The sequence below is a fragment of the Hemitrygon akajei genome, chromosome 5 (genome assembly GCF_048418815.1).
Source record: "Hemitrygon akajei chromosome 5, sHemAka1.3, whole genome shotgun sequence".
NCBI classification, from domain to species: Eukaryota; Metazoa; Chordata; class Chondrichthyes; order Myliobatiformes; family Dasyatidae; genus Hemitrygon; species Hemitrygon akajei.
The window spans coordinates 188,199,816-188,222,344 of record NC_133128.1 but is presented as its reverse complement, the minus strand read 5'-3'; the positions used below and the strand labels follow the sequence as shown (position 1 = coordinate 188,222,344).

Genomic DNA, 22,529 nt, shown 5'->3' with positions numbered 1-22,529 from the left:
GTTGTGGAGAGCGCCCTCTTCTTTGTGGTGGCGTGTTGGGGAGGAAGCATTAAGAAGAGGGACGCCTCACGTCTTAATAAGCTGGTAAGGAAGGCGGGCTCTGTCGTGGGCAAAGTACTGGAGAGTTTAACATTGGTAGCTGAGCGAAGGGCGCTGAGTAGGCTACGGTCAATTATGGATAACTCTGAACATCCTCTACATAGCACCATCCAGAGACAGAGAAGCAGTTTCAGCGACAGGTTACTATCGATACAATGCTCCTCAGACAGGATGAAGAGGTCAATACTCCCCAATGCCATTAGGCTTTACAATTCTACCGCCAGGACTTAAGAACTTTTTAAAAGCTATTATTAATGCTTTTTGAGATAGTGATTTAGATGCATATCATATTTTTTTTTACTGAGTTAAGTATTGTATGTAATTAGTTTTGCTACAACAAGTGTATGGGACATTGGAAAAAAGTTGAATTTCCCCATGGGGATGAATAAAGTATCTATCTATCTATCTATCTATCTATCTATCTATCTAATTAAGGGTTATATGTGTAAATACGTGAATTGCCACATGATACGCGCGTGCCTCACTTAAAGTAAACATGAAGTTCGACCCACATTTTGCACTCCCATGTCTTCCTTTGAATTAGTTTAATGTTTTGATGTTAGAAAACATAACAGTACAGATGACAGAAGCCTTACCTATTAAAGGAAACATTTTAATCTGTTCCTATTGGGAAAAGAAGCAGTGAGACAAGGGGACACTGCAGTATTAACAGATGGCATGTCTTGCAAAATTACACGCCTTAACTATTGTGGCTGCTGAACCACAAAAGCCTTTGTGGCTGATAAAAAAAATACAAAAATGCTAACCTCATCAAGCTAAGGGTGGCTTCAGAACTCAAGAAGCACATAAGTTTGCCCAGGCTGGAAATGGGGCCTGTTGTCAATTGGACACTTAAGATTTTTAGTTTAAATCACAAGATTCACAAGGGATTTTCCAGACCTCAAGTGACGGTCCAGGTCATTAGAATTACTATTCTCTGGACAGTGGTTTTGATTCTTATGCATTTCAGAAGTAATTACAGTGATGCATTTCAACTGTGCTAATGTTCAGTTAGTCTTCACAAATTCACTGTTGGTTCTCTTTTCAAATAAGCTATTCCCTGTAGACAGGGTTTTAATTTTGTTACATACAATTGGACATTTCTGTAATGTTTTGTAACCAGAAACTAATTGAAGGAAAAAACACAGGAGCCCACGAAAACTCGTGTACGCATCATTTCTCTTTAGTGAGGCACTCATGTACGACATGGAGGCATAATGGCGTAAGCCATTCACGTACTTCTTACATATCACCCGAAATGAATTATGTAAACAAAGAACAAATGCTTCATCAAACTATATATTTACAAGATTACTCAAATATTACTGAAAAATTAAATACAATTTTGTACTTCAGGGTGATACTTAATGACCTGACTGTTAGCCAGAGGCAAAAAGCCAGAAGAATGATCAAAGGACGTTTTGTGTCTGTCTGTGGGAAGACAAATCTCAGGGTTGTATACTGCATACATACTTTGAACCTTTAAAGCTATGGAGAAAGAGATAGCAAGGCAGAATTCCACAGACTCCTCCTGCACAACACTGACACTCTTTGGACAGTCAAAATCCATGATAAAACCCAGATTAACATACCGGTAGATCTTTTCCAATTTCTTGTGAGCCAGCACTCAGCAAGGCTGGACATTGATGGCAAAATTCACCATTGCCTCTACTGTGCAAGCACATCTTTCAATTGTATGAAACGTGTTTGAAGACCTAGACCTCAAAACAGCAGCAAACTTCTCCCTGCTGAACATTTTAGAGGCATGGACAACCAGCACTAGACACTTAAAGCACTAAGGAGATCTCTACACCAACCAAGTGTGGTTGATAATTTGAAAGTTCTGTTTATACAGCTTTCTGAGAAATGACTTTGAAAGCTTACTCAGTGAAATGACTCACTTTCCTTCAGACCCACGAGGGTATTCTGTGTAAACGAATGCCTGATTTACCTGGGTCAAAGTTCATCACAGCACAAACTTTCTTTCCGAGGGACAAGATGGAGTGGCACGGGCTAAATGAGTGCAACATTCCGCAGCAATTATCACCTGAAGAAACCCCAGCACATAGTGATGCCTCAGGCTGACATACCCAGGTTTAAGCACAGGTCACGCACAGAATCACTGTCTGTACGAGGAGCAGCTTGAACGTATTTTAACTTCATTTCTCTGGACCTTTGCACAATGCTTCTTCAGCAGATTTTGATTCAGAAAGCTTAAGTGTCTGTTGCACATCTATGATGCGTCCCTTAAGTCCCATAATTAGCAAAGCATTACTACAGTTGAAATACTATTACTTATTACTAAACTACTGGTTTTATAGGCATCATCTTGTCTCTCGTCTGTATCAGCACACCACATTGTGATGCTGCCCTGGAGGGTCTCGGCCTGAAACATCGACTGTACTGCACTCTTTTCCACAGATGCTGCCTGGCCTGCTGAGCTCCTCCAGCATTTTGTGTGCGTTGCTCGGATTTCCAGCATCTGCAGATTTTCTCTTGTTTGTGGCCACGTTGTGAGTTGTTAACTGTGGCTCAGTCCCTGCCTTATCTGTTCCTCTGACTCTCTAAAACTGGCTCCAAAAATAATGCTGGGAATTCACTAGTTGATAAGCATCATGAATTGTTTTCATTAGCCAGTGAGACAGTGTTAGTCACCGCAAAATATGGCCTTGTTCTTTGCCACTTTTGCTGTAAGCAATTTACTGTGTGGACAGATAAATATCTTCCACGTTGGCTCTGTACATGGTGTGTGTTTTACTCACGGTAATGAGGAGCTAAAGAATGGAACCAGAACCCGGAAGAACCCTCCGAAAAAAAGACTAACGCGCAATCCGCAAAGAGGAATAAAAAGACAAATCATGCAAACAGTAAAAGCAAGCCACAGCATTCCGAGCCAAACTGAGTTCCCAGAGCCGAATCCTGGAGCAGTTGGAGTGGGCTCACAGCCTTGGTGTCAGCATGCGTGGGTGAGACGGTGCATATGTCATGAAATCTGCAGCAGGATGCAATACATAACAACAACATGTGTACTGATGGGTTCAATGTGGGGAAGAAGCTGTTCCTGAATCATTGAGTGTGTGCCTTCAGGCTTCTGCACCTCCTTCAGATGGTAACTATGAGAAGAGGACATGTCCTGGATGACGGGGGTCCTTAATGACGGATGCTGCCTTTTCGAAGCATCGTTCCTTGAAGGTGTTCTGGATGCTACGGAGGCTAGTGCCCATGATGGAGCTGACCGAGTTCACAACTTTCTGCAGCTTATTTCAGTCCTGTGCAGTCCACACCCCATACCAGACAGTGACGCAGCCAGTTAGATTGCTCTCCACGATACATCTACAGAAATCTGTGAGTGTCTTTGGTGACATACCAAATCATATCAAGGTCAGGTCAAGTGTGAAAGAACAAGGCCATATTTTGCTGTGACTAACACTGTCTCACTGGCTAATGAAAACAATTCATGATGCTTATCAACTAGTGAATTCCCAGCGTTATATTTGGAGCCAGTTTTAGAGAGTCAGAGGAACTGATAAGGCAGGGATTGAGCCACAGTTAACAGCTCACAATATGGTGTAGTAATACACTCAAAAGACAAGATGACGACTATTAAGCCAGCAGTGTGGTAATAAGAAATAGTATTTCAACTGTAACAATGCTTTGTTGAAGATTAGACTGAGGGGTGCATCATAGTTGTGCTAATTTCAAAACATTGAATGTAATAAATCAAACAACAGCAGATCTTAGCAACCTGAAATAAATACAGGTAATGCTAGAAACATGCAGCAGGCAGCATCTGTGGGAAGAGAAACACTCAGGAATTCAGGAACAGTTTCTTCCCCTTGGCCATCAGATTTCTGAATGGACTTTGAACAATGAACACCACCTCACTACTATATTTCTCTCTTTTTGTACTATTTATTTAACTTAGCTTTGTAAATACTTCATGTAATTCACAGTTTTTATTATTACATATTGCAGTGCAATGCTGCCACATAGCAACAAATTTCAAAACATACGCCAGTGAAACTCTGGTAAGATGTCGGTGTGTTCAATTGCAGGCGCCTCTCTGGGGCCAACCAAAGATGCGTATTTCTTTTTAACATGTGTTTTTTATGATCGTAAGACTATACTGGACTCCAAGAACAACGGGTAGAGCGGGTCTGCCGCATCAGTGATCCGCTCGTTGTTCGGAGCAGCTGGCCGGGAGTTGAAGCAGCCAGCAGATGAGTCGGAAAAGAAGTCAGAGAAGGGGAAGCCGGCGCTCAGGTCATATAACCATATAACAATTACAGCACGGAAACAGGCCATCTCAGCCCTTCTAGTCCGTGCCGAACGCTTACTCTCACCTAGTCCCACCGACCTGCACTCAGCTCATAACCCTCCATTCCTTTCCTGTCCATATACCTATCCAATTTTACTTTAAATGGCAATATCGAACCTGCCGCTACCACTTCTACTGGAAGCTCGTTCCACACAGCTACCACTCTCTGAGTAAAGAAGTTCCCCCTCGTGTTACCCTTAAACTTTTGCCCCCTAACTCTCAACTGATGTCCTCTTGTTTGAATCTCCCCTACTCTCAATGGAAAAAGCCTATCCATGTCAACTCTATCTATCCCCCTCATAATTTTAAATACCTCTATCAAGTCCCCCCTCAACCTTCTACACTCCAAACAATAAAGGCCTAACTTGTTCAACCTTTCCCTGTAACTTAGGTGCTGAAACCCAGGTAACATTCTAGTAAATCTTCTCTGTACTCTATTTTGTTGACATCTTTCCTATAATTCAGTGACCAGAACTGTACACAATACTCCAAATTCGGCCTTAACAATGCCTTGTACAATTTTAACATTACATCCCAACTCCTATACTCAATGCTCTGATTAATAAAGGCCAACATACCAAAAGCTTTCTTCACCACCCTATCCACATGAGATTCCACCTTCAGGGAACTATGCACCATTATTCCTAGATCACTCTGTTCTACTGCATTCTTCAATGCCCTACCATTTACCATGTATGTCCTATTTGGATTATTCCTACCAAAATGTAGCACCTCACACTTATCAGCATTAAACTCCATCTGCCATCGTTCAGCCCACTCTTCTAACTGGCCTAAATCTCTCTGCAAGCTTTGAAAACCTACTTCATTATCCACAATGCCACCTATCTTAGTATCATCTGCATACTTACTAATCCAATTTACCACCCCATCATTCAGATCATTAATGTATATGACAAACAACACTGGACCCAGTACAGATCCCTGAGGCACACTACTAGTCACTGGCCTCCAACCTGACAAACAGTTATCCACCACTACTCTCTGGCATCTCCCATCCAGCCACTGTTGAATCCATTTTACTACTTCAATATTAATACCTAACAATTGAACCTTCCTAACTTGATTTGATCTGATATTAAAATTAAACCTTATAATGTGCCAATAACCTACCTTCTCCCCTTCTCCTGTCAGTAGCAACGGTTCTACCTGGCTTAGTGACTAAGCCACACGTGAGGGCCAGAAGCTGGACTGGGTTGTAAGAGGCTATTTGAGGTGTATGCCATTGAGAGCATTTAATAGGTAGTGGAAGCTTATCTTTTTTTTTAAAGCTATTATTAATGCTTTTTGAGTTAGTGATTTAGATGCATATCATATTATTACTGAGTTAAGTATTGTATGTAATGAGTTTTTGCTACAACAAGTGTATGGGACATTGGAAAAAATGTTGAATTTCCCCATGGGGATGAATAAAGTATCTATCTATCTATCTATCTATCTATCTATATCTATCTATCTCCATTAGCAGCCTCGGCTATGACAACCTTAAGCAACTTTTTATGTGGCAATCTATAGTTAGAACCCTAAATTAGCCAAGAAATGCAGCGCCTAGACATAAAATGATGGTTTAATACCAAAGTGGTGATTAGTGTAAAATATTGTTGTTATTTATCTATTACAGTGGGTGTGATACAAATGCACTGTGATTGTCCTCTTTCACTAAACAATCCTTTGTACGATGGCTACTGTGAAGTCATCGTAGTTTCAGTAATCAATCTGATATGCAAAGCCAGAACTCAGGCGCTGTGTTTCAATTGTAAACCATTCACCCAATCAAGACTCTGCTGTGTCTATTCAGTCCACCCTAAACGATTAGCAATTTGTTTTCTCCTCACAACAGAGGGCCATTGTCAGGTAAAAGTTCCCATGTTGTAATTATAATCAACAAGGAGGGCGAGAGAGTCAGTCACTGAATGCAAACTCGCATACGCTGCATTTCTCAGTGTTCAATTGTCGAGTAAATTTACTATTTATTTAATGTTTCTTAAGAAGACAGAATGTTCTCTTCAAAATATTGATTTTATGAGGAAAAACTTACAGATCAAAATCGTAATTACATGAATAATATTAATATTTGACTATCTAATATAAAGAATGTATTATCTCATGCATGAAAAGGAGACTAAACTGGTTGTAATGTACTTTGTTGGGATTTATTTTCATGCAAGTATTCATAAATTTACAACAATCTGCATTCTGCTCCACACCATGATCTTTTGGCGTAAGCACAATCTTCAAACATTAATATCAAATCCTAAAATGACTATCAATTTGGTTTGTTTTTGTACTTTTGACACTCTTTGACTCGGACATCTCGTCACAATTCAAAACCTGAACACAGCCTAACCCATAATAGAGCAATATGTCACGTCAATTTCACAGGAGTCGGAAAATGTTTGACAGGATCTCTATTTAAATCAGAGAAATACATCCCATCAGCCAGGGGTTCCCAACGTGGGGTCCATGGACCCCTTGCTTAATGGTATTAGTCCATGGCATGAAAAAGTTGGAAACCCCCGTCACAGAACAGTCCCTTTGATCTAACATTCCTATTGTTGACCTGCACCAGACCAGAGCCCTCCAGCCGCCTACCATCCACATACTTATCCAAACTTCTCTTAAACGTTGAAGTCAAGCTCACGTACACCACTTGCGCTGGCAGCTTGTTCCACACTCTTGCAACCCTTTGAATGAAGAACTTTCCCATCGTGGTCCCCTTAAACTTTTCATCTTTCACTCTTAACCCATGACCTTTAGTTGTAGTCCCATCGAACCTCAGTGGAAGCTGCCTGCTTGCATTTACCCCGTCTATAACCCTCATCCTATCATCTTCCACTACAACATAAGATGCCAAAATCGCAGCACACAGAATTAATTTCCAGCATAATATTTAACCGCAATAGTAACTGTGAAACCAGTTTATTTAAAAGGGCCAGTTCCCAAACTACATTATCACTGTGACTTCAAATACAGCCTGACAAGTGTGGCTGGATAGCTGGGACAGTCGGGGTGAACCGGACCGGACCTTGAACTGAGCTGAACACTCCTGGACTGATCGTATACTTCGCAGTTTGATAATTTTGTACTCTCTGCTCGTTTTTTTCTTTTGCCATTTGTGCATAAGGTCTTCGATAGTTTCTTTGAATGGGTTCCATGATGGTTCTTTGTTTTGTGGTGGTCTGTGGGAAGGCAAATCTCAGGTTTTCATATTGCATACATAGTTTGATAATACATTGTTATGAGTGATGAACAGACCTGATGGACAATGGGGTACAGAGTTAACCATTCCCCCCCTGAGAAACACGAACTATTACTGTTGCTATGCTGACCATGAGAGAGAGATAAAGCCCAGGCAAGAACATTTGCTACAGTTAAGAGGGGGAGAGAGACTGTTGATGTTACTGTATTATGACTTCTGCAAGGGTTATTTATCTTCTACTATTTTGCCCATAAACATTCCTCAGTGGACTGAAGGAGTGGCCTTATTTGATGGACACAGTCATTCAGGAGTGATGGATAGCTGAGACCCCGTGAGTAGGGATAAAAGACAGGTCTGGAGAGACACCCTCCAGACACGCCAGTGGACACTGATTGAGTGTTGGAACCCACAAGAAAGGTGGGAGCTTCGGAGACCGAATCAGGAGATCGGTCAGTAAAGCTCACATTGTTACAGCAGAGCCGGTGGGGACTTGTGTGTGTGTGTGTCCACTCATGCCAGAGTGACGAGTCCACCACAGAAGAACGGTCTAGCTGAAGACCAGAGGGGTCATAACTGAATGACCACAATGACACGACGGATTAAGAAAGCAAAGGAAGGTTTGCCTGACTGTAGCTGTTACATCTCGCTCGCTCTCTCTCTCTCCAACAATTACAATACAACAACCACAACTACATCAGCACTCATGAACTGAACTGAACTTTATACTTTTCTATGACAATTTATTTACCCCTAGACATCGATAGAGCTTGTTTATTATTGATTATTATTATTCCTACACTTTTAGGTTTATTAATGCTAACTTGTTTTATATGTATATTTGCATTATTGATATGGTTTTGCTTATTTTATTAATAAACACCTTTAGTTTGGTACCACCAGACTCCAACGGATTCTTCTTTCTCTGCCGTTTAGACACCCAGTTACGGGGTATGTAACAACATGTACTTTGAATCTTTGAACTCAGTTCACCATTTTACTGAACAACGTGTTGACTAACTATAAGCCAACGTTTTTTACTCATGTGAAGTAGTCAATTCTGAGGCAAGGCTGACAGTGGGAATTCCCAGCTGACACAAATTGTTTAATAATGCCTCGACAGTGCCCGACCGACTCCAGTTGCTCCATTTACGCATTGTGAAACGCTTCCTTGAAACTCATCCCGGCGCTGAGCCTCCGTAGCCGTGCAGAATTCTGGGCACTGTGGTTCTCTGTGAGGATTTCGATGTAAAGGCAAGTTTCGGACCACAAATCCCAGTAGGCATTGTTTGCGCTTGCGCACTCTCACTGACGGATTCTATATATATAAGAGGCAGCCGCCGCGCCTCGTCCTTGTCCTTTGGCTACCGTTCGCCATGTTGGGAGCCGTGGGACGGTGCAGCAGGGGTGTGCTGCAGGCCCTGCGGCCTGCAATCAAGCCCGTTCAGCCAGCTTCGGGCGCACCTGGTGCACTCTATTCACGTAGGTATTAACGGTTGGAGTTTTGTTCCGATATTTTCCGGTGATGTCTAGTAACATAAAACATCGGGGGAGGGCGGCTTGGACTTTTTGATGCAAGCGGACACCACCTCAGACCATCATAAACATCCTTCCTGCTGAAACCGGTGTAGAACTCAGACTTTTTCAGACAAGTTGGGGTTCGGTAATGAGGGCGGGAAGGATGGTGGGGAGCCGTGGTTGCTTTGACCTTTTCCTGTCCTCCGAATGCAGGCCTGAGGCCTAGTGGACGGCGATGGCGCTTCCTCTCTTCTCCCGGGTTTGTGGGGAAGGGTTTAAATTTCATTCAGCCGCCGGATTTGTGTTCTGTTCGTACAAATCATCTTCTTTGTGCTGGTGCTATTGCGACTGTGGCTTCTCCGTTGACTCTCTTCACCTCTGGTTAGGGCCTTTCACCTTGAAGGTTGATCAGTGTTTGTAACCAGTGATCTTAATTGGATTCCGAATTAAGTTGTGACAGGCACATTGCATTTTAATACAAATAAAACACGTCGCGGAAATAATTTCGCTCTTGGTTCGCTTGATTTAAGCTTATGAACTCTCCTATGTCGCTGAAGTGATAAGATCAAAGTAATGCTTATGCCATAGCTGATAAATAATATTGTGACAAAGTGGCGAAGTTTCCATTTTACAACTGGCTGGAAGCTCAGCTTAAATAAATTAATACACATAAGGACCAATTAAATCTGATTCGTTATAACAAGGCCCTGCAAATGTTAAGTATTTTTTAAAAAAATGACAGCTACTGTCTAACCGAGTAACAAATTGTATTTAAATGAAATACAGAGCAAGTAGAATTCTACTAATACCACTACAGTACTCTAAATTATATGTTCTAAGTTTTTGATGAAGGAATTCATTTGGTGTATGATACTGTATTCATTTGATTGATTAAATGAACAAAATCAGTACAGACACAGAGTATCACACAAGTTCGACTGCTGCTAGTTAGAAACAGTTTGGGCAACAATCTCACATCCTAATTAAGTGGCATCGTGTACCAAATGAATGAAGGAAATCAGTTATTTTTTAGGGTTGTTTAAGTTGGCTCAAACAACGCTGCTGTCCTGATGAACTGGAATCCACTGTAGTTGCATTTTGAATAATGTGTCAAATTTGTATAAATCAAAGTGGGCAGAGAATGGCCATTTAACTAAATGCAGTGGTGAATAAGTTGTTAAAATGTAGTAAGCTACTGATCATCAGTCATTCCTGAGACTTGTGCCAGTGGACTGCAGACATCTTCCAGTTTATAAATTGTTCCTCATGTTGATATCCAACTATAGTTCACTTTTGTTGTGCAACATTTGCATTTAGTTTTCCAGTGAATTTGGGGATGAAATAGAAAGATTCAAGTCGTCTAGACCACTTAGTCCAACCATGCACCTCACTTACACGCCAGGTTCAAGTTCAGGACTGGCCACTGTGCCAGATGTATTATTTCTGATCAATTGGATGCCAGAGGTTATTGGAGTTTCAATATGGCAGCTTCCAGTTTTTTTCCATATGTTGCAGTGGTACTTTAAAGTAGAATAACAAGAATAAGAATCACCTGTACCATTGTTGCTGTTTGATATCCCTTATAGCTCTTCCCCTATATTCAGCTATGAGTAGTTGACCAATTTACAAGTTTTTACTGGAAACTTTAATGACTTTTACTTTTATTCACAAGGACATTAAGTTGGGTTTCAAATTGGTGAGTTCCTAGTTAAAATTTTAAGATGAATACACTGCCCAGTTAATGGGTTTTTAAGTCAGCTATAGTCATTCTAAAGCTCATTCTAATAGGGCTGAGAGATGGAGAGAAAATAGCGGGGCAGAAAGTGTGTTACAAGGTCAGTATGCATCATTGAAAAGGAAATTGAGGAATCTAAAGTTCGAGGATTATTGTAATTAGATGACTGAGGAGTGGATGTTGTGTATTTACGCCATCAGGGCTTTGAAGTCCAGCAAAAGACTAGCTGAAGCACAAGGGAATGGGGAGGTGGGTAATGTACTGGCATGGATTGAAACTTCATTGACATAAATAATGGAATGAATGGGATTTTCTGATGGTGATAGAAAGCTCTGTAGGGATCAGTACTTTGGCCATTGCCACTTTGAATCGTGGAATTTAATAATAAGCACCACAGAATTGGATGGGCAAGTGAGAATGATCCACATTGCTTAAAGCTGTTTTAGATAGTGAGGAAACATGACAAGTATAGTCGTGTAGACAATTGATGAGGAAAATGAAGATATTAAATTGGATCAATGGATCGGTGTGACATTGTACACCAGAGAAGGCAAACCTGCAGCACCAAGAAATTAAAGGCTGATGGTATGTTGGGATTCGTTGCAAGAAATTGAGTGCAAGAGCAAGTACATCTTTCTGGAGTAGGATAGCACTTTTTTGTGCAAGGATGTATTTACCATTGAATTGAACTGTTAAAAATACTGACCAGATCTGTATTCATCAGTGTTGTGAAGAACAGATTGTGATCTCATTTCTCTTGGCTGGAGTCTAGAATCATGGTGTCGGTATACTTTTGCAAAGAAGAGATATTTTCATTAGGAAAGTGGCAAGTCTGAAATTTTACACAACAGGTGCATGTGGCGGATTAAATTTAAACATTAAATTTATTTAAGGGTACAAATTTCTAGATATTAGACATCAAGGAGTATGGAAAGAGCATGTTTGTCACATTGAGAAAGAAAATCAGTGATTGAACAAACAGCAGGCTTGTGGCTACCTAATGCTCTGTTCCTGTGTAGGCAGCTCAACAGGTGATACAGTTCAAGATTAGACTTGATTTATTCTTACTAGGAGGCTGAGCATTGTTAATGTGTATATTTCATCACTTACTGCAGGGCGAAATTATGTTGCACAAGCTAATCCATCTGCTAAAGAAGGCTTGCCTAAAGGACGGATTGTTGCAGTAATTGGAGCTGTTGTGGATGTCCAGTTTGATGAAGGGCTTCCTCCAATCCTGAATGCTCTAGATGTGATGGGCCGAGAGAGCCGGCTGGTGCTGGAAGTGGCCCAGCATCTTGGTGAGCCTGGTTTAATTTAAATTTTCAAAAAGAACTCGATGATGAGACATAATTGTGACTTTCGTTCTTCTGAAAAGTCTGAAGACCAACAGCTATCTGAGAGAGAAGTGTAAGGAATTGTCCAAGTTTAAATAAAATTGTTTCCTGTGTGTGACTAATGAGCTTAATTTCTGTAGGTGAGAACACTGTACGAACAATTGCTATGGATGGTACTGAAGGGTTGGTGCGTGGGCAACAAGTTCTGGATACTGGTGCTCCTATCAGGATTCCAGTTGGACCAGAAACTCTTGGTAGAATTATGAATGTCATTGGTGCACCAATTGATGAGAGAGGACCAATCACCACAAAGCAGTAAGTAGATTTATCCTGTTGTGCATGAAAATGTGTATTTATCCGCTTTTGTACTTTCTCGTTTTATGGTTGTTACACATTAAAATGTATTTTACTTTAATGTAGAACTATAGTATTCTACAGGTATAATTTGGGAGTAAAGCATACTGGCTGATTGCAGCAAAGTTCCCTCTTTTTTTACATCTGCACAGACTAATCATTGCTCTGAGCAGGAAATTTTTACGTGACCTGAAAACTGCGCATCACTTTTTTTTGTAATGTGCTTACTATGAATATTCAGAATGAAACTGGAAAAAATCAACACACTTGGTTTTATTAATTGAAGGGTGTAATGAAATACAACAGAAAATATTTGATGTTTTGTAAACCTTTTCCACCTGCGCAGCTTAGAGAAAACAGTGGATTCCAGTTTTGAATTTTAACCTAATATTTGCTTTCAACTTGCCTTGTCTAGTCACTAGCTATTTGAATCATTACATTCAATAGTTACATTCTTCCTGCCCATTTTGGCTCAAAGTTGATCATAGAGAAATAGAACATTTAAGTAATGTCTGCATTGCTGATCTCATTAAAAGGGGTTGAATTTAATTGTGATGGATGCAGAAACTGAACCTGAACTGGATAATCCAGCAAGTATAGAAAATAGTTATAATTTAATGTAAGTTAAAACAAAAACAAGTATAATTTTTGAAATATCAAAAAGGCAGATTTGAGAACTGTTTGATTTTTGGACCTGATAGCCAATTGAAAACTGATTTTGTTCATAGAGTTTGATCTGAATAAATAAACTTCTAAACAAAGCTGTGGTGTAGTAGGCATTTTTTAAGGGCAGGTATGTAGATTATTTTCTAATTAACTGGATTGGTTTATAAAGATACTTTTGTGTTGTCTCAGCCAATGATGCTGAGAATTTGCATCATTTGTACCTACATCTACCAAACTCAAAACCTATTTCAAAGCAAGTTGCTCTAGCTAATGGCAATTCTCTGATTTTGGAAGAACAAAATGCTTAAGTGTGAATTAGTATTGTTTCATGCTCTGCACATGACTTCTGGGTACCCAGTTTGATGCTTTATTTTGATAACTTGCAATGAAGTATATTTTAAAACTGTTAAAAGTAACTTAAAATTATTAATTAATTGAGCTGGAGCATTGCTTTGATTTCCCCAAAATGTTCTAACTTCAGATGGTGGTGGTGTAATTATTTTGGTTGCTCATTTGTTGTTTGGCTACTTTAATGTAAATACTGCAAAAGCAGATGCTGCTTTCTGTGCTGTGAGTATACAAAGTGGCTTCTTGTAAAGTGTAAGCCACAGTCTGTTCAGTGTTAACTGTATAAGTATAAAGATTTGTGGTAGTTCCAACATTGTCATTCCCTCCAGTCATTAATCCTCACAATATCTGACTATTCTAAAGTGAATTGTAAAGTAAAGGTGGAAAAATGACTTGCCTAAGAAACACGTGATAAATTTGCAAATGACCAAGTATTTTGCAGGAATTGATTCCCCCCCCCCCCCCCCCACCTCAGAGCTCAAGATATTAGGACAGTTCCCATTACTTTAGAGTTTTTTGATTCATCGAATCAATTGTTCATATTGCTGCTTTTGATTCAATGGATGGGATCTCATGAACTTTATTCACCCAGACATGCTGCAATTCATGCTGAAGCTCCTGAGTTTGTGGAGATGAGTGTTGAGCAGGAGATCTTGGTGACTGGCATCAAAGTTGTAGACCTGTTGGCTCCCTATGCCAAGGGTGGAAAAATTGGTAAGTATATTTAATATGTAAAATTAACATAGCTTCATTGTAATTAAATGTGTCTTAGATCTTTAAATGTGTTGGTGTTTTCAATCCTACGAGTCCTTTGAAAGCTGCATTCTTCCCTATTTTAGCCTTTGGATCATCATTGATTTTAATGACAGTGATTCTTGACCAAGCTTTCAAGTTTAAAGCTCTGGAAATCCATGCAAACATCTTGGTTTTGGACATCTGGTCTAATATCTGATGCTCTGAGGAAAAATTGATTCCTGCAAAGCATCTTAAATTGTTTTCCTCTGTTAAATATGTTGCATAATCTTATCACTGACTTTTAAAAATTTCATACAAGGGTGAGAAGATTCACTCTTTGTGCAGACATAAAGTAATGAAGTTCTGAATTGGGCCCTCTGGCCCGATCAAAATACTTGTTTGGCTTGTCCAGTTTGGTCCTTATCCTAAACATTGTACCTGTCCATATATCTTTTTAAATGTTATATTTGCTTTAACTACTTCCTCTTGCATTCGTTCCTTCTATGTACTGCTTTATGTGCAGCAGTTGCTTCTGGGGTCCCTTTTTAAAAAAAAAAAATTGTTCTCACCTATACCCTAGAGTTTTTGATTCCAGGTTGGTGTTGGGTTTTGGGGAGGACTATTCATTCAATCTGTTTTATGCCTTTTGTGATCTTATACCTCTGGAGCGAATGCCAAAGTGGTTTAGGTGAGTACAGTAAGATTTAAATGATAAAAGGAATTACAATTTTAAAAGTCAGTGATAGCACATTTAACAGAGCAAATAGCTTGAGATGCTTTGCAAGAATCAATTTTTCTTAAGAGCACAAGATAGTTGGCCAGATGTGTAAAACCAAGAGGGTTGCTTGGAATTCCAGGACTTGAAACTTGAAAGCTTCCTCACCTAAGCTCCAAAGAATAAAGTCAGAGCTTCCTCAAGCCCTCCTAACTCAGGCCTTTTAATAGGTTAAATGAAATACTGCTGCCTTTAAAGCTGTCTGAAATTACTTGTAATATTCTGGGACTTGTTTGACGTTCACAATGAATGCAACTATGTGTGCACCCAGAATACTAATCAAAAATACTCTGAGCCAGTTGCATACATTTGAGTAACTGATCTTGATTTCTATTGAATTGTATTTTAAAACTTCATAATTTAAAAAGAGAAGTATAATCAAGGCAAGTAATTATTTTGCTAGAAATTGATAGTAAAATGTAGGCTTGAGCTTGCAACCTGTCTCTCCCTAGGTCTCTTTGGTGGTGCCGGTGTCGGTAAAACTGTACTGATCATGGAACTTATTAACAACGTTGCTAAAGCCCACGGTGGTTACTCCGTGTTTGCTGGAGTTGGAGAGCGTACCCGTGAAGGGAATGATTTATACCATGAAATGATTGAGTCTGGTGTCATCAATCTGAAAGACACAACATCCAAGGTAATTGTTTAAAAGTTATACAGATCTGGTTTTCTGAAAAAATGAGAACACGTGTTGTCGAACCTTAACTGCCCTGCACTTTTAACATCTTCCTGGATAGATATCCAAAGTGGATATACATCTGCCAAATGGATATCCAAAATATAAATGCCATAGAAAAATCTTAATTGCAATAGTGGAAGTCAGAAAGAGATTGAACTCGTGCTTTTGTCACTAATAATGTAGTTATTAAAATAGGAACTAGTTATAGAAACTATTTCAGAGTATAGGCGACCCCTGCATTAAAGTCAGAGTAACTGAAATTCATCCTAGGAAATTCACCAATCACTACTTAAAAAATTTTGGATAAAACATTTGCGCACATGAAATTTATGGTGGAAGCTAAACACATTTCTGAATTCTGACTTGCACAAATGACGTGTACGTTATGGATGAATTGTAATAAAGGTGGTTTTCTAGAGATGTGCACCCCACCTCCAAATAAAGCATTGATTACCTGTAGAGAGCATGTGGAATTTGAGAAGAAAGGAATATGTTTGGATTAAATAGCACAAGCAATAAAAGGCTGTTTAAATTAGGATGAGATGAGGTAGAGGCTAATGTTAAATGTAGTTGCTGGCATTGTTTTGCTCCATGACCACTATAAGCAGTGTACATGTGACAAAATCAAATCCCTCAAAATAACTCCCCTTCTGTAAAATCTCCTTGTTTTGATTTGTACTTAAAACTTGGCATGTATTTTTCCATTAGGTAGCACTTGTATATGGTCAGATGAATGAACCACCTGGTGCCCGTGCTAGAGTGGCGCTGACTGGACTGACTGTTGCTGAATACTTCCGTGATCAGGAAGGGCAAGATGTGTTGCTGTTCATTGACAACATTTTTAGGTTCACTCAGGCTGGTTCAGAGGTAAGTAAGCTTGTTGCCAATTACCAAGTTTGGTTACCTTAAACCTTTAAATGGTATTTGAGCAAATAGTGCAGAGTTCTTTTATGACTTTCAGGTATCTGCTCTGCTTGGCCGTATTCCTTCTGCAGTAGGTTATCAGCCAACTCTGGCCACTGACATGGGAACCATGCAAGAGCGAATCACCACCACAAAGAAAGGATCGATTACATCAGTACAGGTAACCAGCAAATTAATCAGCATTTCCTTTTTTATTAATTCCCAGTGATGATGGAAAATTGACTTTCGTTCTCCTGAATGTAATGAAGCAAGTTATAATTAATCTGAGGTAATTTAGTAAATATTAAAATGAATTTTTAAAATGCAAACGTTTATACAACCAAGCTATTTTGTTTTTACAGGCTATCTATGTACCAGCTGATGATTTGACTGACCCTGCACCTGCTACTACATTTGCCCACTTGGATGCCACAACTGTGCTTTCACGTGCAATTGCTGAATTGGGTATATATCCAGCTGTAGATCCACTGGATTCTACTTCACGTATTATGGATCCCAATATTGTTGGACAAGAGCATTATGATGTTGCTCGTGGTGTACAGAAAATATTGCAGGTTTGTATGTTCTTTAATTTTACTGAGTGGTATAATTGGCCAATTTGTAGCAAAATTTTGATCTTTTGGAGTTTTAAGATGAGTAATTTGTAAAGGTAAGGGAAGTATGGGTTTTGTTAATTTGGATGATTGGGGCAAGAGAAAATGAGGAAATCTGGTAGGTATAGGCATCTAGATTGAGGGAGTTGTCTTGAGCAATGGTACAGGAGCGATTTGAGAAATTAACAAGGGGAAAGGGGCTACAAAATGTTCTTGGCAGTAAAAATGAGTATTTTAAGACCTATATTGGGAGCCAGGGTAAGATTCATTTCTCTTAGGAAGCAAAGGAGTAATTTGTGGGGCCATGTGGGCAACATTTTAAATTAATATTTATAATTTTCTTCTGGAAGGACATGGGATGTAGTGAATTCAGAAAAGGAAACATGGTTAATCTGGAGCAAGTCTCTACTAATGTGTTGGATATCAGGGGATGTTAGGAGTTTTGGTAAATCCCTAGGCTGGATGTGATCTATCACAAATATTTGCCTGAATAAGGGTCTAAGCCTGAAATGTCGACTATCTATTCATTTCCGTAGATGCTGCCTGACCTGAGTTCCCCCAGCATTTTTTTGTTGTCATCACATTTTTACATCTTTGTTAGCCATGAATGAGGTGGCAGAAGACTTGAAAATAGTTAATATTATTCCTTAAGAACCAGAAACGGAACTGGATTGCCATATACGTCAAAATGGCTGTCAGAGCTGATCAGGCTAGGAGTCCTGCATCAAATGACTTGCATCCTGACACCCCAATCCTGTTCATCTAAAATGCTGAAGTCAAGAGTGTAATAGAATATAGTCTGTGTGCCTGAATGAATGTGGCTTGACACCATACAAGACACAAAAGCCTGCTTTGAAATGCACTTCATCCGCAGCCATCACTACCACAAATGCACTGTGGTTTAAGAAGGCAGCTCACTGCCAACTTAATTGATGGACAGTTAAATGATGGCTCTGCTTGCAAAAACCCACATCCCTTGATTGAATATTCAAACAATGGGAGTAAGCAAGATGAATGCAGACTAGTTAACCTTGGTGGGGAAAATCTTTGGAGACAGTCTTAGGGTATAGGATTGATGCACATTTGGTGTGACGGGCTGATCAGAGGTAACTCAAAACAAGTTGAAGAAGGCCTGTAAATGTTAACTATATGGACATCAGGTGGTTTAATGTGGTCTTGTTTGGTAGGCTGGTCCAGAAGCTCAAGGCATATGGAAGCCAAGTGAACTGGCTAATTAGGTTCAAAATAAACTTAGTAATAGGAAGCAGAGCATAGTGGTAGAAAGCTACTTTTCTAATTCAGAAGTGTGTGACCATTGATATTGGGATCCTTGGTTGTTTACATCAGCAACTTGGGATGTGACTGTAGGAGGTATGATTTAGTTTGCAGGCTTCGTGGAAGTAGTTGAGTAAAGCTACAGCTGCTTCATTGTGACACTGAACAGATTGTGGCTTGCACTGTACAAGAAGCTGCTTTGTATACCCATAGCACAGAAAACAGCATCAGCTTTTGCAGTATTTACATTAAAGTAGCCAACTTTCTGGGTGCTTCATTGCTTGGTGGGGCATCTGCTCTGCCCGTGACCACAGGAAATTGCAGCTGTAGACAGAGCAACGCATGGGAACCAGCCTCTGTCTACACTTCTATCTTTAGTAATGCAGTCAACATAATCAAATACCACCCCCGCACCCCAGAACTCACTCTCTTCTCTCCCCTCCTCCTCCTGTCAGGCAGAACATACAAAAAGCCTGGACACATGTACTACCTGTCTCTAAAACTGTTGAATGATTCCCTAGCGTGATAAAGTGAACTCTTGACTTCAGTCTACCTCATTGCATCTCTGCTGTCTACCCACACTGCACTTAGTACTGCAATTCTGTTATGCTTTACCTTGTAATACCTCAATGCACTAATTTTATTTGAGATACAGCATAGAATAGGCCCCTGCAGCCCTTTGAGCCACGCTGGCCAGGAATGCCTAATCACAGGATACCACTAACCTACCAACCGGTACATCTTTGTGCTCTGGGAGGAAATGGGAGTATCTAGGGAAAACCCACGCAGTCACTGGGAGAACATGAGGATTGGGCCTAGGTCGCCTGTACTGTAATGCATTGTGCTACCACGTTGTCATGTAGTTATCTGTTCAATGGTCTACAAGACAAGTTTTTCACTATACTTTGGTACATATGACGAAACCATGGAAAACTTGTGAGCCACCTCAACAAATGAAAATAAGCCAATTAACCAATAAGAAATGGATCAGGTGGCAATTTGCAGGTGTAATTTAAATGGAGGTAGGATATAAGTGCTTGGGTTACAAAAAATGCTAATAAACAGGCTTAGCCATAATTCCCTGGAAGTAGCAACACAGGTTGGTAGGGTGAAGTGGGCGTGGAGTATGCTTGTTTTATGGAATGAGTTGTCGCAACTTCACAAAACATCTAATTAAAAGTTTTATTTGTCACTGTTAGAAGGATGTTAAGCTGGGAGAGTGCAAAGGAGATTTGCTATAATGTTGCCTGGATTGGAGAGGTTAGATAGGCTGTTACTTTCTACCTGCAATAATATATTAATTAAAATTTCCCAACAATAAAGATTGTGAGTAGTTTCATCAGTCTGAAACTCTTACAATTTTTCCACAGATGCTGCCTAATCTTCTGACTATTATCACCATTTTCTTCTTTCAAATCAGTTTTCCCAGCATTTACAATTTTGCTATTTGGTTAGGAATGTTTATTTTCTAAAGCCAATGGTGTTGGTTGTATGCCACTTGTTCTTTTTAAAGTGGTGCTTTCTTCTTATTCTGATAGCAAACTGAGAGCAGAATTTGTTTTTCTTTAGGATTACAAGTCTCTGCAGGATATCATTGCCATCCTGGGAATGGATGAACTGTCAGAAGAAGACAAACTGACTGTAGCTCGTGCTCGTAAGATCCAGCGTTTCCTCTCTCAGCCTTTCCAGGTTGCTGAGGTGTTTACAGGTCATCTTGGAAAACTTGTACCTCTCAAAGAGACAATTAAGGGATTTCAGATGATTCTTAAAGGTAAATTTAATAATGCTTCCTGAGATTGAAGTTTATTTTGATTCCCCTAATTTCTATGGATAAATACATGCATTTATTAATTTCACTCATTTCCAGGTGAATATGATCATTTGCCCGAGCAATCCTTCTACATGGTTGGACCTATTGAAGAAGCAGTCGCCAAGGCACAGAAGTTGGCAGAAGAGCATTCGTAATACTGTAACAATCATGTTGTGTAACTTGTATGAAATGTCTTCAGATGTGTTGTCTTCATGACAAGATCAGAATATTATTTAATGTTTCTACAAATAAAATGTCTGGATCTGAAGGAATGTCATAAAGATGATCACATCACATGACCAAAATAAAATCAATATCTGCCTATAACACTTTAGTTAAGGATGTTCTGTTGGTGACATAGTAAATTTAACAGGTTAAAAAATCAAGGTTTCAAATGGCTTTTATTCTCAGGTCACAATAATCAGTGGCAACAATAATCCATCCTTCTGAAGAAAAATCCAAATTTGTCAGAGATAAATGAGTATCTCAAAGTTAAGAAAATCCCAGAGCTTGACACTTCAATAGTTCAAAGCATTGCAAGTACGGTGTAACTAAAATTGGATGCACCAAGTGGATAAAATTCTAACCAGCATTTGAAAGTTGTACTGCTGGAACAGAATGTAGTGAAGCAGCACAGTGCAAACATTTCTTGATGGATCTTCAGGAAGGTGGAGTATGTTAATCTGTGTTTAATTGGTGGTAGATAAAATTCCACCCAGATTATCAGAATTTTTAACCTGCGAGGTTAATTGTTAGCTGGTGATGTGTGCTTAATATGCACTAGGTGGAACACAAGCTGTTTGAACCAATTATCTTAAAACATCTGGTTCCTTGATGACTTTGTAGTTTGTGCCTGAGGCAATTGAGTATTTAGCCATTGATGGGGTGGTGAACTCCACAACTTGACCAGATCTCATTATAAAACCATTGGTTTGGTCTTTCGATTCATTAGAATTGGAGACCATTAAGATTCTGAGCAAATCACATCTAGTTTTGAGTGTCTGCATTTTTAGAAGTGTTGATTCCAAACTCTGATGTACTAGAAGGAGAGAGGTGCTTGGATAGCTTCTGCCGGGAGCCAGAATGTGTAATGTGAATTCCCCATCACATTGGGGGCAGCTCAAAAGTTCCAGCAATCCTGTAGGCTGGGAGATGTTAAACACTGATGGAATGAGGCAGATGTATAGGATCTCACCTCCACAATCTTACTGTAGGAATGGAGCTAATATGAACAAGCAGTAAAGTTGTCAGATAGTTGGGGGTGCATTCTGGAACCAAGGTTATACAAAGCTCAGTAGTTGAGTAATTGAGTTGCAAGCATCTGTATACTACATTTTCAAGTGCTTAGAAGCTGAACTTCAAGCCATCAATAGCACTTCTACTGAAGCACAAGATAAGACAACCTGTCCCTGCTGCACCACACTTGTCACCTGATTTAAAAAGTTTCACAGTGAAACCATTGAAAACTAGTGAGCCACCTCTCAACAAACATCAATTACACAATTTTAGTTTGCAGGGGGAGTGGTTGTGAAGAAAGTTAAGCTTATATACAAAGTCAGGAATTGAAAGGTTGAACATGGCAGGATAATGTTCTGGCCTGTACATATTTAAATGCAATGAGTATTGTAGGAAAGCTTGGGGCATAGATCAGCACGTGAAATTATAACATTGTAGTCCCTCGTGAGTCTTAGTTGCACTTCAGTGTTCCTTTGCCTTATATCTGGTGTAGGAGCGATTAAATAGGAAGAGTGTCATTACTGGTCAGGGAAAATATCATGGCAAAGCTCAGGACAGACTGAAGAGCTCATTGACTAAGGCTTTATGGATAGAACTGTGGAATAATGGATATGACCACATTAATTGGATTATATAGACCACCAACAGTGTGGGATTTAGAGGAGTGAATTTGTGGAGATAATCACAGACATTTTAACTTTACACATCGAATGGGACTCCCATTCTGTAAAAGGGCTGAATGAGAACGAGTTTGCCAAATGTGTACCTAGAAGTCCTAATGAGAGGGGTTATGATGCTAGAGCTCCTGTTAGGAATGAGACATTGTAAGTGATAGAAATTTGTGTAGGGGAGCACGTTGCATTATGCTATTTTCAGCGCAATTATGGAAAAGGGTGGGTCTGGTCTTTGGGTTGAG

At 39.7% G+C, this 22,529-nt stretch overlaps 1 protein-coding gene and 1 non-coding gene across 2 annotated transcripts; both read left to right on the top strand.

The window, feature by feature from the left end:
* The first annotated feature begins 8,956 nt into the window (after nucleotides 1-8,956).
* atp5f1b (ATP synthase F1 subunit beta) lies at nucleotides 8,957-20,704 on the top strand. The gene is made up of 10 exons (XM_073047517.1): nucleotides 8,957-9,113; nucleotides 12,000-12,182; nucleotides 12,359-12,533; nucleotides 14,179-14,300; nucleotides 15,549-15,733; nucleotides 16,484-16,642; nucleotides 16,737-16,859; nucleotides 17,041-17,253; nucleotides 20,137-20,338; nucleotides 20,435-20,704. The coding sequence occupies exons 1-10, from the start codon at nucleotides 9,008-9,010 to the stop codon at nucleotides 20,530-20,532; spliced, it is 1,566 nt and encodes a 521-aa protein (XP_072903618.1). The 5' UTR covers nucleotides 8,957-9,007; the 3' UTR covers nucleotides 20,533-20,704.
* On the top strand, nucleotides 16,899-16,969 carry LOC140728650 (small nucleolar RNA SNORD59). Its single transcript, XR_012099137.1, has one exon. It is a non-coding gene; the product is annotated as a small nucleolar RNA SNORD59 (small nucleolar RNA).
* Nucleotides 20,705-22,529: the final 1,825 nt, after the last annotated feature.

Bases quoted from the DNA above. Each gene is read 5' to 3' on its own strand.
- atp5f1b (XM_073047517.1), top strand. From the start codon at position 9,008: ATGTTGGGAGCCGTGGGACGGTGCAGCAGGGGTGTGCTGCAGGCCCTG. The intron at 9,114-11,999 runs GTAGGTATTAAC...CACTTACTGCAG, and splicing joins ACCTGGTGCACTCTATTCAC to GGCGAAATTATGTTGCACAA. The intron at 12,183-12,358 runs GTGAGCCTGGTT...TAATTTCTGTAG, and splicing joins GGAAGTGGCCCAGCATCTTG to GTGAGAACACTGTACGAACA.